The sequence below is a fragment of the Mchenga conophoros genome, linkage group LG5 (genome assembly GCF_057382185.1).
Source record: "Mchenga conophoros isolate Kocher_MC1m ecotype Shallow Benthic linkage group LG5, M_conophoros_male_GT1.1, whole genome shotgun sequence".
NCBI classification, from domain to species: Eukaryota; Metazoa; Chordata; class Actinopteri; order Cichliformes; family Cichlidae; genus Mchenga; species Mchenga conophoros.
The window spans coordinates 4,003,221-4,021,316 of NC_140530.1; the positions used below are offsets into that span (position 1 = coordinate 4,003,221).

At 37.8% G+C, this 18,096-nt stretch overlaps 1 protein-coding gene across 1 annotated transcript; it reads left to right on the forward strand.

Moving 5' to 3' along the window:
- The first annotated feature begins 213 nt into the window (after positions 1-213).
- On the forward strand, positions 214-16,976 carry serinc3 (serine incorporator 3). The gene is made up of 10 exons (XM_085272841.1): positions 214-405; positions 4,961-5,122; positions 7,495-7,688; positions 9,879-9,958; positions 10,071-10,208; positions 10,390-10,559; positions 11,821-11,911; positions 12,130-12,346; positions 12,767-12,991; positions 15,722-16,976. The coding sequence occupies exons 1-10, from the start codon at positions 367-369 to the stop codon at positions 15,855-15,857; spliced, it is 1,452 nt and encodes a 483-aa protein (XP_085128967.1). The 5' UTR covers positions 214-366; the 3' UTR covers positions 15,858-16,976.
- The last annotated feature ends 1,120 nt before the right edge of the window (positions 16,977-18,096 follow it).

Genomic DNA, 18,096 nt, shown 5'->3' on the forward strand with positions numbered 1-18,096 from the left:
CCACTAACACTAGTAGACTTTACCACTAACTAATAATAACTTTATCATTGTTCTAATATTGTTAAAATACTTTATAACATATAAACCGTTAATGACAATTAGAAAACCTAATTACGTATTAGTATGTCCACATACCGTCACCAAAGCCTGTACAAATGGCAACAGGTCAACAACGTCATGACGTCACCCAGCGTTACTTCAGCCAGCCAAAGCTCTGAAGTAGTTCGAGGCGCTGTCGTTCTGTCCTGACCGCCTGACAGAGAAGCTTTATTTTCTTTCGACAGTGAAAACACCAGCAAAGAACGGAAGCGAAGTAACGGGAAGAAGAACACAGACTGTGCGCTTCTGTTCAGAAACCCGGCAACCATGGGAGCTGCTCTGGGGACATTTTCTTTTGCAAGCTGGGTAAGGTCTAATGCTGCGACTCAGAAGTGAGGTTTTTACAAGCACCTTGATTTAAAGTGATGAGAAATCTAAGGTGTCGTAACAACCTGAAGCTTAGACAGGTAGTAGGCTAGTGCTAAAGAACATGGACACACTCAGTTAGCTGCTATATTAATTCCCGTTGTGTTCTGTGATCTCGCCCAGGTTTGTTAAAACAGTTATGGTTTCGGTAACGTTTCAGCTACGCTGGATTTAGATTTTATCTGCAGAAATCTGAGAATCCCCCTGAAGTAGCTGCCGCGTGAGGAGCAGTTCAAATATACGGCACAACAGATAGTTAATCCCAACGCACTTGGTCATCTGCTGGCATGTGATTAACTGGATTAGTTTGCGCTTTGTTACATTATAATAAGAACACAACATGCGTCGTATTTAGAAATGTCAGTAGATGAAACGTAGAGAATGAAAACAGTATCTTTTTATATAAGGCAAGAGAGGAATAGCACTACATGGATACGCAATTAGGACTAGAGCAAATACCACAAATATATCTTGTAATAAAGCATTCAGTTTTTCACAGAGCTGTATTATCTGTCAGTTTAACAACTTCATTTATACAAAAAGACAGACACAAGTAAAACTAGAAAAAACGGTATTAACAGTATGTTTTCTGTCTGGGTTTATTTATGGTTGAGATCATGATGAGGCATGGCCAACCATTTTCAGGCTGTAGGTTTTCTGGCAGACATTGTCAAGGCCAGTCTGCAGAAGAACTAAGCTGACCTTGTCTGGCTGGCATACTTGTTGACTATCTACCAAGTATCGTTATCACTTGACTCCACGTCTGGTATTAGTGTATATAAGAGTCCAGGCAGTGGTTTACTGTAAATTAATACATATGCTGTCTGACAATGTCAGGCTGTGATTGTTTGTTTTGTTTTTACTACACCAAAACTTTATCAGTTTAGTCCAGTTATATTTCTAAGTAAAGACACTAACATACATATACATATAAAGGTTAGCATGTACTACTTGCATTATATTACTGCTTCCCACAATCATGTGTCATGTGGGCAGGCCTGTGGGCACATTCTAAGTCTAGCCAAACTAGACTTAGAAACTTTGGAGTAGCAATATATATTTTACATAACGCTAAACAAATATTCTCGTGGCATATTTTCAAAGCTGTAGAATCAATGTAGCTAAAGTATATATTAGAGGAGGAGTCGCTGTGACAAATTCCTGCCCACAGGCCTGCTGGGTCTGACCACAAACACCACATGCTGCCTTTCTTAAATAGCTGCCCCAGTTTTAACAGTCTTTCCTGGGGGTTTTACTGCAACTGATAGCTCATTAAATGAAAGTGAATACTGAAATTTTGATACATTTAAGTACACATATTACCATACTATAGTTTGATACAACATCACACATGATTCTGTAGCTCTAACTGTTAATGTATATTGAATGTATAATGAATATTCTCCAGGAAAGCCTTAAAGACACTGCATGCCCTCTATGGGCATGCAGTGTCTTTAATTCAAGAGGTAGAATAGACCACTTGCATAAAGTTATTGGCGCACATGTTGGCAAAGTGCGTCTCCTCTGTCCTCACAACATTTAAAGCATGTTCCCACTGTGGTCCAAATGAATGTGCCTTTACCACAAGGTAACTGTGGTCCAGTAGTTTCCAGTGAGTAAACCACATTTGCTTCCTCCATTTTATCTTTCTACAAATTATGTATCTTAATACAAATAAAAAAACTGGTCTTGTCAAGGGGACCATTTGACAAAGCTTTTTGAACTTGCCATTCAAAAGTCTCTTTTCTTTATCACTTTCTGCTCACCATACATATTGTTACTGCTGCGTCACTTGCAGACATCCTGAACTACGAAAGTGGCCAAAGTCACATACTGTGCGTGAATTCCTCTGTGCGTTAATTGTGCATCAAAAAAGAAATTAAATAAATACATATATACATATAATATAATATATATTTGCAGCATCTATTCTGGCAGTCAGCATGCTGCTTGCCTGATCCCTACTGATATGCTATTGTGGTACAACTTGTCATATTTGTTCCATCCAGCATGAAAGTTGATTGAAGTAGCATTTTCTTTCATTTCATTTCATTTGTGATTAAGAATTTTATGCTAACAAGTATTCTATTTGTGTATACCTTTTACCTTAATCTTAAAGTGTATATTTGTTTCTTACTCTTCTTATATTTATTGTTTGTCTTTTGCACTGAATGGAACTGGAGCCTCGTTGTCTCGTCTCTCTATATACTGTATATAGCACAGATGACAATAAAGTTTACTTTAACTTTGACCACAATAAATACAACATACAACAATATACCATTCAGAAATGTTTTTTTATTAGCCTCTGCTTAAATAAGGGGCTTTACAGGACTGCTTGAATTCCTTTTTGTCATATTTTAACTAGCCAGTACTCAAACATTTTTCATGTGTCTGTTCAACATTGCAGGTTCTGATTCAATGTCATGGTAGGAAGGGGTATTTAAAACTTCAGGCTTTTGTCTTTAATATTTTTTGAGACCTAACTTCAGATTCCAAAGTGTGGAAAAACATGCTGGAAGTGGGTCAATAGACATTTTTCAATAAATTTATATCTTGAAATAGATTTGATATATGAAGATGTCGGCCCACCCTTTGCAGCTATAACAGCTTCAGATATTGCCAGGCAGGCGGGCAGCATAGACACTCAAGTTTGTGAATGCGATAACTTAAGAAGGAAGTCACCGAGGACTTTCAAATCAATACTATAGGTGCATCTACCAGGAGGCTGCGGGGTACCACTGGTGCTTGCCAATATTTTTAAAATTTGTCTTACTATCCATACATGTGTGGAGAGAGACAGAAACATGTTACCGTTTGCAAATATTTGATAATCATAAGAAGAAGAGCCCAGCCTGTTGTTCTTATAATATTATGTTCATATTAAATGAACAGTAACTGTAACATTAGTTAGTGACTAGGCAGGCCCAATGACTTTTATCTGTTTCTCATATAAACAGGTTTAAGTGGCTCATCTTTAAGTACCAGCTAGAAGTCTTAATATCCTTCTGTTCAGTACAGTCAGAGAAGCCAAGGTAGTGTTTGAACTATAGTACTTTTAATTAACATTCAAGCTCACTCATGTGCAAGCAAATTCATTTATGTATTGTTACACCCCGGCCTAGGCAACCGGGGTGCAACGTAGAAAAACAGAAATAAGGAAAATAAAACCACGAAGGCTCTCCACCAAAATCCCAAAACGAAAATATCCCATAATGAAAGCATTGACAAACCCATTCACAACTATTTACAACAAACTATTTATTTACAACACGGGGGAGATCGCGACCATGACATACTGAAACACAAGGCTTAAATACATAGAAGGAGCAATCAGGGAATGGACCACAGGAGGGAAACACAGCTGGGGCAAATTAGACCTGACGAGACAAGGAAACGTAAACTGAACACACTAAGATAACACAGACTTTCAAAGTAAAGCAGGAAATACATGACAGTCACGCAAAAAACAAAACACTGACAACACCGAAACGTAACAGTATGTATTAGTTACCAAACACCAGCTTTCCCCCGACAGCTCACTCCTCGTCTTGCCTAGCAAACTAAGAATATTGATTTACTCATTATCTTAGAAATCACACATTTAACTTACAGAAAAAATGAGACAATGAGGCCTCAGGTTCCATGTGTCAGTTAGTCCAGTTTACTGCAGAATACTTTACTCTGTCAGTTTGCAACAGCTGGAAACACTCAGTGCTTCTGCTTTATTTGCAGTTCCAGAAAAGAGATACATACAAGTTTCTCCATGACAGCAGCTGCCAATAAAAGCTTTCATCGTTAATTATATTCAGGCAGGGGAAAACAGGACATGGGAAGGACTGCTGCAAACTCATTAGGATTAACTAAGTAATTTTCACAATAAGAGTGAAGGAAATGTCCAGTAATAAGCAAACTTGTGACAACTTTTTAACCTGCAGAAAAAAAACTTAACGAGGGATAATTTGTTTAAAGTCTCAGAACCACACAAGCCAATCTGCTTCATATGTCCTCAAGCCTGATGGCAATAAAGTAGTCACTTTATGACACAACATATCAGATGGCACAGTGGTCAAAATACAGAGTGCTCTCAGTGCAAAGTAGTTTTTCTCTGAATGTCATTGTCTCTAATTGGCAGTGCTGTGCTGAGTCATTCAGTGTTACTCAATGAGACGTTACAGTAGACTGTGTACAGCATAACAGTACAAACATCAAGATCAGTCTATACTGGCAGTTGAATAGTTGAAAATCTAAAATAAATGATTGAAATATTTTTCTAAGTTACTAAAATGTGTTGTGTGTGCTTGTTGTCAGTACTGGAATTTAAAAAACAAAAATCCAAAGGTTTAGTAAAGTGCATCTTTATATTATGCGGTAAATGTTTGATTAAGAACATGTATATGTTGTGTTCTCACATTGATCGCTTTCATCTTTCCTTACACATATCCCTGGATGTTCCACTTTTGCTTCAAGTGTGATTTTTTTATTGATCCTCCAGGTGCCGTGCCTGTGCAGCAGTGCTACGTGCCTGATGTGTAGCTGCTGTCCGAGCATCAGAAACTCCACGGTGACCAGGATCATCTATGCCTTTATAATGCTGATAGGCACCATCGTTGCCTGCATCATGCTGTCACCGGGTGTGGATCGGCAGCTCAAAAGGGTAGGAGTTGACCATAAAAATACCATAAGATATAAACTTTATTGTGAATGTAAATGTCTATTATTTAAAGTTAAAATGAAATTATAATGGTTGAAACTGGTGCATAACTGATGCAAAAAATGAGCATTCATGCAAAGCCACCATGAGATTTATAACACGTGCATCAGCACAATTTGTTTCTCGTTTAAAACAATCGTTGACAATTGTTTAAAAATGGAGAAATAAAAAGTGATGCTGACATAACAATGTTGTTTCCTCTGAGACATTAACTGTGATTCAAGTAAAGTTTGTAATCAAAGTTCATATGAAAAAAGAAAAAGAAGAAAACAAGTGGAAGTCAAGGAGCAGATGACATGTCAGCCCCAGATAACACAGTCCAATCCAGATTCATAGCTCCCAAGAAATAGTACCAAGAAATTAGAATATGTGATAAGTGATGACATCCAGCAATAACAGAAGCTATTTTAATGAAAGGTAAAATCATTTAAGATAAGGAAAACTTGAATATGTATAAACCGAAGCAATTAAATTAAATATCAATCTGTCACTCCTTTCCGTGTCCGGGTGAGGTTTCCCGTGTTGGGTCAAATTAAGCCGCAGGCTCCACACAGTATTTACTTTCTTTAATTGCATTTTTTATTTCTATTTAATTCTGAGCATTTTTTTAGCTTATGGTGTTTTGGAAAATAAATAGTCAATAATAATAATAACTCTAATAATAATAGTACTTTACACCTTATTTACTGCTAGTAAAAAGTTAGGATTAAAGTGGAGATGATGATAATTTTGATGAAAGCCAAACCGCATGTCAGCACAAGTCCAGGCCTCAAACCATCTCCATCAAGAGTGCTGTGCGTAAACAGATGTCTACAAACCTCAGTGTACTAAAGCAATTTCATAAATGGTAAATGGTAAATGGCCTGCATTTGTATAGCGCTTTTCTAGTCCCTAAGGACCCCAAAGCGCTTCACACTACATTCAGTCATTCACCCATTCACACACACATTCACACACTGGCGATGGCAAGCTACGTTGTAGCCACAGGGCATAAAGATGAAAGAGCCAAATTTTCTCCTTATCAATGTCAGAGACAGATAAAATCTTGTAGAAAACCTATTACATTATTGCTGCTAAAGACCTGAGACTGGACTAGAGACTTTTCTTTATTTACTTCTGACTGTAAAAGAAGCTCGATCATCACAACCCTAACACCATAGCCCTAACTCGGAGTAGACATCAGCAGGTTTTTCTCCAAGTCACAAAGCTTTGACATCATAACAATCTGATTGTTCACATGCAATCTTGACTTATGCTGAACTAGTAACAACAATATCATGAGGATATATCAAATATATATCAAAACACAAAATTCCCTGCTGCGTATATATTGTCTCTCTGTTCTTTGTCATGTTGTTGTCATTTGTTCCCTTCGAGCTATGTTTCTTTCCTAGTGCTTAGTTTGTTCCTAGTTTCTACCTAGTCTCAATTTTTGAACTTTGTTCCCTGAATTACGGCAATAAAGCTTCCTGTTGAGTTTAGCTCTGGTTGCGAGAACAAATAAAATTTGAATCATTGGTGAAAAAAAAACAGTAACATCCTTCCTACAGGAGCTAAGTACAGCAACTGGTGATATTTATTTAGATGGCTTCTCTCTAATTGATCTCTTTGAACTAACTTTAATAATTAATTTCACCGTGCCATCAGCATGTCATTTCAGTGAGGAGAGATCATTAGAAGGAAAGTGGAAATGATATAAAGCTCAGATTAGAAAAAGGTTCTTGTTGTTTTCATTAGTTATACTTCTTAACAAATCAGAATCTGCAAAACGTACTTTAGAAATTTTGAAATCATAATCAGCTAAGAAAAGTTCAGGTGGTGTACCCGTACTTCTTATGGCCTCAGACAGTGGACTCTTTGTACCTGTCCTGCTAAATCAGTATTGTTGACTATAAGATTATACGAGACAGCATGGACCACACTATTGGATTTGAAGGAAATACACTGAACTGCTTTGAACCATGTATATCTAATAGATTACAGTTTGTTCAAGTAAACAGGGTGCCTTCTTCACATAACAAAGTTAGTAATGGAGTTCCACAGGGTTCTGTGCTAGGACCAATACTTTTTTATACGTGCTTGAGGCAGTATTATTAGAAAACATGACATACATTTGACCTGTAATTTTCTTCTACTAAATTCTGATAAAATTCAGGTTATTGTATTTAGTATTAAAAATCTTAGAAAACATTGTGTCTAACTAGAAACGTATTTCAAAGGTGGCTCTTCTTTACACTCTCTTAAAAGCCTCATATGCATATAAAAATCTCGTCTGGATGTACAGAAAACAAGGGTCTTTCTCTGATTTTCTGTAGATCCCAGGCTTTTGTGAGGATGGGGCAGGTTCGTCTGTCCGTGGTCTACAGGCGGATGTCAAGTGTGAGATGTTTGTGGGGTACCAAGCAGTTTACCGTGTATGCTTTGGAATGAGTATGTGGTTCTTGGGGTTCTCCGTTCTCATGATAAACATAAAGAACAGCAGAGATCCACGTGCTGCTATCCACAATGGGTAAGTACTGCAGTAAAGCTAGCAAGATGTAAATATTTTTACCAGCACAGTCCTACCAATCCTAAGGTTCAGTTTTAGACTTTTTTAAACCATAGCAGGTACATAAACAAAGCAGCCATAGATCATTTGCATTTAAATATCGCATTTCCAGGCCTTCACTGTGTTTGCACTCTAGTCCACCTTGGCTCTTTAACACTGTGAGGTTGTAAAATGTAAATTATACAAGATGTGTTTTAGCAGAAGACCTTTGTTTTTTAGTTTACAAAGTTTTAAAAATGCAACAATAAATATTTATCATAGCTGTCCAATGTCATTCTAGCACATATATAATGTCCATTATCGTATTTGGCTGTAAAGGTCTTATTTGGTTTTATTTTGGTCTCACCAGCAGTGTGTCTTTCAAGTTTAAGTGTAAGGTCAGCATAACATAAAAAAAAGTAATAGTAATAAATTCTAATAAAGTCACTAAATAAGTATTAAATAAATACATGTGTGATGCACATTCATATCAAAATCAAAGTGTGTTTGGACCTTTCAGGGTAACTGATTGGACTCTGGATATACAGTGGCTTGCAAAAGTATTCAGCCCCTTGAACTTTTCCACATTTTGTCACATTACAGCCACAAACATGAATCAATTTTATTGGAATTCCACGTGAAAGACCAACACAAAGTGGTGCACACGTGAGAAGTGGAACGAAAATCATACATGATTCCAAACATGTTTTACAAATAAATAACTGAAAAGTGGGTGTGCGTAATTATTCAGCCCCTGAGTCAATACTTTGTAGAACCAGCTTTTGCTGCAGTTACAGCTGCCAGTCTTTTAGGGTCTGTCTCTACCAACTTTGCACATCTACAGACTGAAATCTTTGCCCATTCTTCTTTGCAAAACAGCTCCAGCTCAGTCAGATTAGATGGACAGCGTTTGTGAACAGCAGTTTTCAGATCTTGCCACAGATTCTCAATTGGATTTAGATCTGGACTTTGACTGGGCCAGTCTAACACATGGATATGTTTTGTTTTAAACCACTCCATTGTTGCCCTCGCTTTATGTTTAGGGTTGTTGATGCTGGAAGGGGAACCTCCGCCCCAGTCTCAAGTCTTTTGCAGACTCCAAGAGGTTTTCTTCCAAGGTTGCCCTGTATTTGGCTCCATCCATCTTCCCATCAACTCTGACCAGCTTCCCTGTCCCTGCTGAAGAGAAGCACCCCCAGAGTGTGATGCTGCCACCACCATATCTGACAGTGGGGATGGTGTGTTCAGAGTGATGTGCAGCGTTTTGCATTTTAGCCACTAAGTTCCATTTTGGTCTCATCTGACCAGAGCACCTTCTTCCACATGTTTGCTGTGTCCCCCACATGGCTTGTGGCAAACTGCAAACGGGACTTCTTATGTTTTTCTGACAATGGCTTTCTTCTTGCCACTCTTCCATAAAGGCCAACGTTGTGCAGTGCACGACTAATAGTTGTCCTGTGGACAGATTCCCCCACCTGAGCTGTAGATCTCTGCAGCTCGTCCAGAGTCACCATGGGCCTCTTGGCTGCATTTCTGATCAGCGCTCTCCTTGTTCGGCCTGAGAGTTTAGGTGGACGGCCTTGTCTTGGTAGGTTTACAGTTGTGCCATACTCCTTCCATTTCTGAATGATGGCTTGAACAGTGCTCCGTGGGATGTTCAAGGCTTGGGAAATCTTTTTGTAGCCTAAGCCTGCTTTAAATTTCTCAATAACTTTATCCCTGACCTGTCTGGTGTGTTCTTTGGACTTCATGGTGTTGTTGCTCTTAGACAACCTCTGAGGCCGTCACAGAACAGCTGTATTTGTACTGACATTAGATTACACACAGGTGCACTCTATTTAGTCATTAGCACTCATCAGGCAACGTCTATGTGCAACTGACTGCACTCAGACCAAAGGGGGCTGAATAATTACGCACACCCCACTTTGCAGTTATGTGTAAAAAATGTTTGGAATCATGTCTGATTTTCGTTCCTCTTCTCACGTGTGCACCACTTTGTGTTGGTCTTTCACGTGGAATTCCAATAAAATTGATTCATGTTTGTGGCTGTAATGTGACAAAATGTGGGAAAATTCAGGGGGCCGAATACTTTTGCAAGCCACTGTGAAAGCAGATGAGATATTTGATTGAGACAGTTTTCCTGAGACTTATGACAGTAACAATTTGTTTCAGATTTTGGTTCTTTAAGTTTGCTGCCTTGGTGGCAATTACAGTTGGTGCCTTTTACATCCCTGAAGAGCCTTTCACCTACAGTAAGAATTTGTATTTAAAATCCTTGATAACTCAGATCTCTTTTACACACAGATTTGTTAGTTTGTATGAAAGACGAGTAGTTCAATTACTTGTGTATTTGTGTGTTCGCAGTATGGTTTGTCATAGGCTCTGGTGGAGCCTTCTTTTTCATTCTGATTCAACTGGTGCTGCTGGTGGACTTTGCCCACTCCTGGAATGAGTCCTGGGTTGACAAGATGGAGAATGGCAACTCCAGAGGCTGGTATGCAGGTCAGTGACTCTGGCCCAGTTACATGCTGTATTCATCTTCTAAATACTGTTACATAAGCGAGCACTTACTCTGAAATTTTTTTTTAAAAAGCGTACATGTAGCACACACAGATTTCACAAATCTACTTTCAAATCAGTTTTTTGGTTTCAGCTTTGAACTGTTTCTACCTTGTATTTTTAGCTCTACTGGCTGTCACGATCCTGAACTACATCCTGTCATTAACAGCTGTTGTGCTGTTCTTTGTCTTCTACACGAAACCCAATGAATGCTTCATCAACAAATTCTTCATCAGCTTCAACATGTTGCTCTGCATAGTTGCCTCTGTTGTCTCAGTCCTGCCAAAAGTCCAGGTGTGAATACACGGCATGTCTGCGATGCACAGATAAACAGAAAACAAAAACAAGACACACTATTCTAAGCACTGAAGATTCTGCTTTGTGTTTGCAAATGTTTGTGCTACTAGCATCATGTCATGATGAGCATCTATAGTAGCATCTACATGGAATTGATGCTAAGGCCCCTTTGCTGAGTTTGACAGTGTAAAACGGAAAGACAGAATAAACCTGAAAATGGTTGGATATCTCTCTCATAATTCTGTTATTTCAAAACATTATGACTGTGTTTTGTAGCAGCTTGGTTTAGTTTTGCTATAGGAGATAATATTGAAAAGTAAACATAGCTCTATTGATAACATTTCTACCAGCTATTTTTGTGCAAAACTAACTGAACCGTGTTAATGCAATAATAAAATAATATCAGATGGGAATAAAAACATTATTTAAGTCTAAATTTTAATTCTAATAAATGTACTCAGGTTGAATTAATCAATTAGAACAAGAAAAACTCGAAAAAGAAGGAAAATGGAAAAATAGCTGTATTTTCTTTGCCTCAAAACAGAAACATGAGTACAGTCAGGGGTTAAGGTGAGATTCAGCGGGCAGGGAACCCTAAAATCAGTTTTACAGATGGTGACAAAAAGCACAATTCACTCAATGTACTGTGATCAGCTGACCTGCTGCTCAAAAAAAAGAAAACACAACCCACTTAAACTGCCCACTATGGCACACGACTGCGCCTCTTTGTTCTCTTTTATGCGATATCCCCTGGTGATTAATGCACGAACATGATTACCTTTCATTTTTTACTGTTTAGGCTTAAAATTGATGTGTTAAGGCCAGTGATGTGAAATGATAGCTTCCTTCAAATGCGTTAAACCAAAAGTAACAAGCCTGTTTTGAAAATGTAAGAAGTAGAAAGTACAGACAGTAAAAAGTTATCAGGAAAAAAACCTTTCATGTTAGAGTTTAGCAGAACAGGTTTGCCCAAGCTTAGGCTGCTGCCCCCGCGACCCGGCCCCGGATAAAGCGGATGAAGATGGATGGATGGATGGTTTTCCCAAGCTACCCACAAACATTCCCACTGTTGCTGGCCTTTTTTAACCATCTAGATATTTTCTAAATAATAAACAAAGGTTAATTTTTGTGTTTGGAGTGCTTAAACAGTAAACACAGGATTATGACTTCTTTTTCTATAATACATATGTACAGTTTCAGTTCAAACCTGTGGGAAGTAAATACTTGGCACTGATAAACCTTATCTGTGTATTTGCAGGAGTCTCAACCTCATTCAGGTCTACTACAGTCTTCTTTCATCACCTTGTACACTATGTTTCTAACCTGGTCTGCCATGACCAATGAGCCTGGTGAGACTGTTTATATTGTCTGGGAATTTCAATAGACTCAAACACTCCTTTATCTGCATATATTTATGTTCTTCTCCATTCATTTCAAATAAAAGATCTTTTTGTCTCATAACCTTAAGATTTATTGCTTTTTAGAAAAGCTTTGGGTTATTTTGTTCAAATTGTTTTTTAAAGTATTTTTTAATTAATATTGTTATTGTTTGTTTTGCTGATCTCAGACCGGGAATGCAACCCCAGCCTGTTGAGTATCTTCCAGCAGATCGCAGCCCCGACCCCGGGCCCTACAGAGACCGAGAACCAGACAGCCACCATGGCAATGATTACCACAATCACTGGGACAGAAAAACCTGCCTTTACATCTCCATACCTGCAGTGGTGGGATGCTCAGAGCGTTGTGGGCCTCATTATATTTATCTTGTGCATCCTGTATTCCAGGTAACATTGTAAATGTTGTGTAAAGCGCTTTGAGTGCTTTGTTAGAGTAGAAAAGCGCTATATAAGAACCCGTCTGTTTGACCTCTTTTTACTGTAGACTGCAGTGTTAATGAGCATTAAAAAAAACATGCTTACAGACTGATGCAAAAAATGATTTTGATCTCTGTAGCCAGTTTCCTCCATCATAAGCCAAAGACTTTTCTAGTCTTTGGCTTAAAAATTTCAACACTGTGCTGTTATTGGTGTAGAGTACTGCTGTAATTACTAGTTATGGTTCCTCACCTGGTGAAGGGTTGACCATTTCTAAGCCTTCCTTGTTAATGTGAACTGTGTTTGTGTCTGTTGTTTTTTCATACTGTGATCCTAATACTTGCTTTTCTTTCTTTTTGGTCATTTCATTCATCTCTGTTTTGATTCCAGCATTCGTTCATCCAGCAACAGCCAGGTTAACAAGCTAACTATGGCATCCAAAGATTCAGTCATCCTCGCTGAGGGGGGCAGCACAGAACTGTCAGAGGAGTCGACAGGGCCCAGACGGGTGGAGGACAATGAGCGGGACATGGTCCAGTACAGCTACTCCTTTTTTCATTTCATGCTTTTCTTGGCCTCACTTTACATCATGATGACCCTCACTAACTGGTACAGGTCAGTGGCTCCCTTCTCTTTTAGCACAACACCTAAAGTGTAGTTTGAAGTGTTTGGGTGGTCAATAATCCTACAATATATATATGTGAATGGTAGTTTATTTCATTTCCTTTTTATACAGTGTGTGAAAAAGTGTTTGCCCCCTTCCTGATTTGCTATTTTTTGGTATGTTTGTCAGACTTAAATGTTTCAGAGCATCAGACAAATTAAAATGATGGCCCTGTGTGAAAAAGTAATTGCCCCCTAAACCTGATAACTGGTTGGGACCATTAGCAGCAACAACTGCAATCAAGTGTTTGCAATAACTGGAAATGAGTCTTTTACAGCGCTGGGGAAGAATTTTGGCCTGTACATCTTTGCTGAACTGTTGTAATTCAGCCACATTGGAGGGTTTTGGAAGGAAGCTGTTTTGGAAACATATTTGGTGATGCTTCATCCTCTGCATTGCGTTTGTGTGCTAGCAGTGTCCAAGCATTCTTCTTCTTTTCAATTTTTTTTTCAAGAGCTCACAAAAGCATTCTGGGGGTCTTTTGTGAGCTCTTGGATGAGTTGTCGCTGCATCCTTGGGGTAACTTTAAACAGACAGCCACTCCTGGGAAGCTTCACTGTGGTTCATTGGAGTCCCACAGCCTTAAAAATGGCTTCATAACCTTTTCCACACTGAAATATGTCAATTACTTTGATTCTCAGTTCTCCTGAATTTCCTTGGATCTTTATTTTAAAACCTTTATTGAAAAAACTGCATATTATTGTCAAATATTTACATTTGTTTGATGATGTGAAACATTTAAGTGTGGCAAACACTGTTTCATGCAATTGTATCCATTCAGATGCATGAACCAGACTGACAGAAACTAAACAACAGAAGGGATAAATGCTATATGAAGCAATGCATTCAAAATAGGTTATAAACCAAAACACATCCAATTATTTTTGTGTCAGAGGGAGACGTGATATGACACAAATGTTATGGTTGACCATGAGAGTCACAGTCTGGCACTAACATAACCCAGAAAATGGTTTAAATATCCAGAATTGCCCTTTATTGGTGTCTGCGGCTGGTATTATTCGGTCAAGTAGTACCAAGAAGAATGAGGACAACAATGGTCTACTGAATTTGCATATTCATTTCATTTCATTTATTTGTTCATTTTCAGGCACAACAAATACCTATATTGAACATAAAATGCACAAAACAAAAAACAAAAATTGCCTGAAAAAGGAGTGGGACGAAGAAAACTTATTAAATCCCACCCCTATACTCACTCATCAACAAAAAAAACAAACTTCCCGCAGCTACGCCCATCATTGCATACAGACCCATCAACAGCCCCGGGCACATACAAGCATCTAAACGGCAGCTCGCAAACAACAATTAGAGCCTTCATAACTGAATACAGAATATATAAATTATAAATTGCATTACCACAGGTAACAGGCAGTAATAACTACAAGTAACAAACACACATACATATACATACATATATATCTACACACACATGTACATATATGTACATACATACGCACACTTTTTTTTAATTTTTTTTATTTTGGAATCCATACCAGCAATGGTAAGAGAACAGACATTACAGAGCACACTAAAAGCATCATTGAGTATACTGTGACCAGACCAACTGTTTGTAGAGACATTTAAATCTATGAATATTTTTGCATTGTTTCAATTGTAAACTCAGACTGTTCCAGATTTTCACACCACATACAGACACACAAAAGCCTTTACGGGTTGTTCGAGTTCTGGGTAATTTGAATTCTCCAAAGCCTCTCACATTATAAACCTTTTCTCGAATTTCAAATCTAGTTTGTAAATTTGCCGGTAAAAGTTTAGTAAAAGCTTTATACAAAATTATGGATGTATTGTAATTAACCAGATCCTGGAATTTAAGTAACTTTGCCTGAAGAAAGAATTTGTGAGTATGATCTAGATAACCAGCCTTGTGAATAATACGCAGTGCTCGTTTCTGTACTGTGACTAATGGATTAGTTGTATTTTTATATGTGTTTCCCCACACTTCCACACAATATGTAAGATATGGAAGAACCAGGGTACAGTACAGAGTACGAAGTGCATCAAGGAATTGTTTCACTTTGTTCAAAACTGCGAGGCTTCTGGAAATTTTGGTTTTTATGTGTCTGACGTGGGGTTTCCATGAAATTTTATTATCAATTACGACTCCCAAAAATTTGTTTTCACTCACATTATCAATTGGTACACCTTCAATGATAATTGGTAATTCTACATTATATTTTAAATTACCAAAAAACATTGCTTTAGTTTTATTTATATTTAATGATAATTTATTTATGTCCATCCATTTTTTTATTAATTTTAGCTCCCTGTTTACGGTCATTACAAGATCAGTATAATCATCGCTACTGAAAAATATGTTTCATCTTTTGTTTTGAACTCTTTTTTTGATTATGATCTAGTTTTCTGTGCAGCTGTCAGTCCATTGTGCTTTTATTTATATTAGGAAATTCATAACTCATTGTTAAAACTGTAAATGGTCCCACAATGTTTCATTAGGGGTTTAATGGCACCATATAGGCCAAGCAAAGGCATTTCCTACTGTATAATTGATATGCTGACCTTATTTTTCTGAGGTGCAGAGATTTTGTGATTTCTGCTTGAACAAGTTAAGGAATTTCCTTCTTAAAGTAGCTTTCTCAGTTTTTTATAAATATACTTATTGCATTTTTTTGTTCTGACAGCCCTAATACAGACTACACCATAACAAGCAAGTGGCCAGCAGTATGGGTGAAAATCACCTCCAGCTGGGTTTGTTTGGCTTTGTACACATGGACACTGGTGGCCCCCATGGTCTTCACCAACCGAGATTTCAGCTGATCAGCCAGTCTCCACAGCGTGCTCTTATTTTTTGTCTGTTTTTACATTAAATTTGTCAATAATGCTACTGTCAAGATGGACTCAGGTTTTACACTTTTAGATGGATTCTGAGTGAGTTGATTGTGTATGCTTCCAAAGTGCCCTAACAGTTGCTTCAGATAAAGATTTTTTCTGTAGTGATTTCACACCAGTCACATCACTAACAATAGCAATATATTGTTGTATTTTTGTACTTGGGCAATTTTCTGGTTAGAGCAAACCTTTTGGATTTAAGTCAGCTAGATTTTTCTTTATCTTCTTCCTCCTTTTTTTTGCTGTAACACCAATTTATGGTGAATGCTTAGTTGAAAAAAAAAATTCTCAACATCATGGAGTTACACCTACGACTTACTGTGGAGCTGGGGTGAACTGCATTCACTACGAAGAGGATGTAGTTGGCTGTTCAACCTTCATATGCCTTATATGTCTGAAAAATGTTAGAATATCAGATAACTAGGGAGTATGTACATGAATGTCGCAGACATAACTGCAATATGACCAAAATCAGCTCAAGTTCCTGCCAAATGTAAACGGACCTGCAGGTCCATCAGACCTGAAGATGTCAGGTGGTTTAAAAATATCCTTAGAACAAAGAGATACAGGCACACCTCTGAATAGCCTAGAATATCTTTAGTATTTATTTTGATTATTGTTGTAAGAATGTGTTTCTGTAATTTTAAAAAGATTTAAATTTTTAAGAAAAGGACTCCATAACTGAATAATTACAGATGTTTGAGAATAAAAAATCTGAGCATTTGCCTTGTGTTCCAGATTTACCCAGTGTGGTTAATAAGTTATGAATTCTCTGTAATGCATCTGCAGTTTGTGATTATACTGACCTACTATATAATCATTTGCTTTGCTTTGACTCAGAGATTCAGTGTGCTCATCTATGCCACAGACAGGGAAAAAAGCATTCTGAAAGTCATCAAGTTATAATTGGTTCCACACTTTTTTGTGTTTAAATGTTAATATTTTCCAAGGACCACTGCTTTTTTATTTTTTTGGCAAAGCTGTGTACTTTGAACCTTTGTTATAACTCTCAGCAATGTGCTGTAAATGAATAAAGGCACATCTGGAGCTTTCTGTGTGCTTTTGTTTCACGTTTGATTGTTACAAGTGTCTCATCTTATATTGGTGAGACCCATGAATATAAGCAGCACCAATACAGGAAGCTCAATTATTAAGTGTTAACTTACTGCTTTGCAGTGTGCCAGAGAGCAGTAATTCCTTCAAATCAGTTTGATACACCAGTGCAATACCAGTAAAATACTAATCTTTCTGAGAAATAAACATTTAAAACCTGGTACAAATAAGTACAGATAACTGTTTTAATCTCTATGGACACTTTTCATAACAACTATGGCTTAATCTTTTTTTAACCATTTGGATGATACGTTAAATTGACGGGGCGTGTGCACAAGCAGCACCCGGCAGTCCTACGTTTCATCTGAAGGGATGTCAAATGCTATCATTCTTCTGTAAAGTAAATTTACCTACAGGTATAAGTAAAGTAACCTTAACCTTAAATCAGTGGCAGATTGGCACTGATTTAACAGAGCAAGGCCACTGCCTCTTCTTTCACCACTCTGAGATCAGCTACAGTTGTGCAGAAAGACATCCAGCAAATAAACAAGCTTCAGAGATTTATCATTGTGACAGATGAGTTTCCTCATACCTTGGTGATATGGAGAAGATGGCATGTGAAGAGGTTGTAAATAACTCCTTTTATTAGCAATGATGGACACGATGATGGAGAGGGGACACCAGCTCTGACCATCTGTCTAATAAAACAGGCAAATCCAGGCTCAGCAGCACTTTCAGAGTAGCATCTATATAAAATTAATAATAATTTAACATTTCTGCATCCAGCAAGAAGATATCTTTTCATCTATAGTAACTAAAGTATAGTTACCTTCTTGTGACGTCTAGGACACAGGAGTATTAGGTTATTGTGTACATGTTGGTAAGCTGTCTTGTGGCAACTGATGAACTGAAACAAATGAGTGTACTGTGTGAGCGACGAACATTACCTGTCCTTTTATTAACTGCACAGGGTGTCATGGGTCTGTAGCTCTGTCCACCGTTTTAGGGAACATATTTCGTTTTAAAGTAAGTTACAGGGCATTTCCCTGCTTTACCTTACCTGATCACGGGCAGGGCGTAGGTGTTGATAACCCGGATCTTGTTCTTACCGTTC

Bases quoted from the DNA above. Each gene is read 5' to 3' on its own strand.
- serinc3 (XM_085272841.1), top strand. From the start codon at position 367: ATGGGAGCTGCTCTGGGGACATTTTCTTTTGCAAGCTGG. The intron at 7,689-9,878 runs GTAAGTACTGCA...AATTTGTTTCAG, and splicing joins CGTGCTGCTATCCACAATGG to ATTTTGGTTCTTTAAGTTTG. The intron at 10,209-10,389 runs GTCAGTGACTCT...TTGTATTTTTAG, and splicing joins CTCCAGAGGCTGGTATGCAG to CTCTACTGGCTGTCACGATC.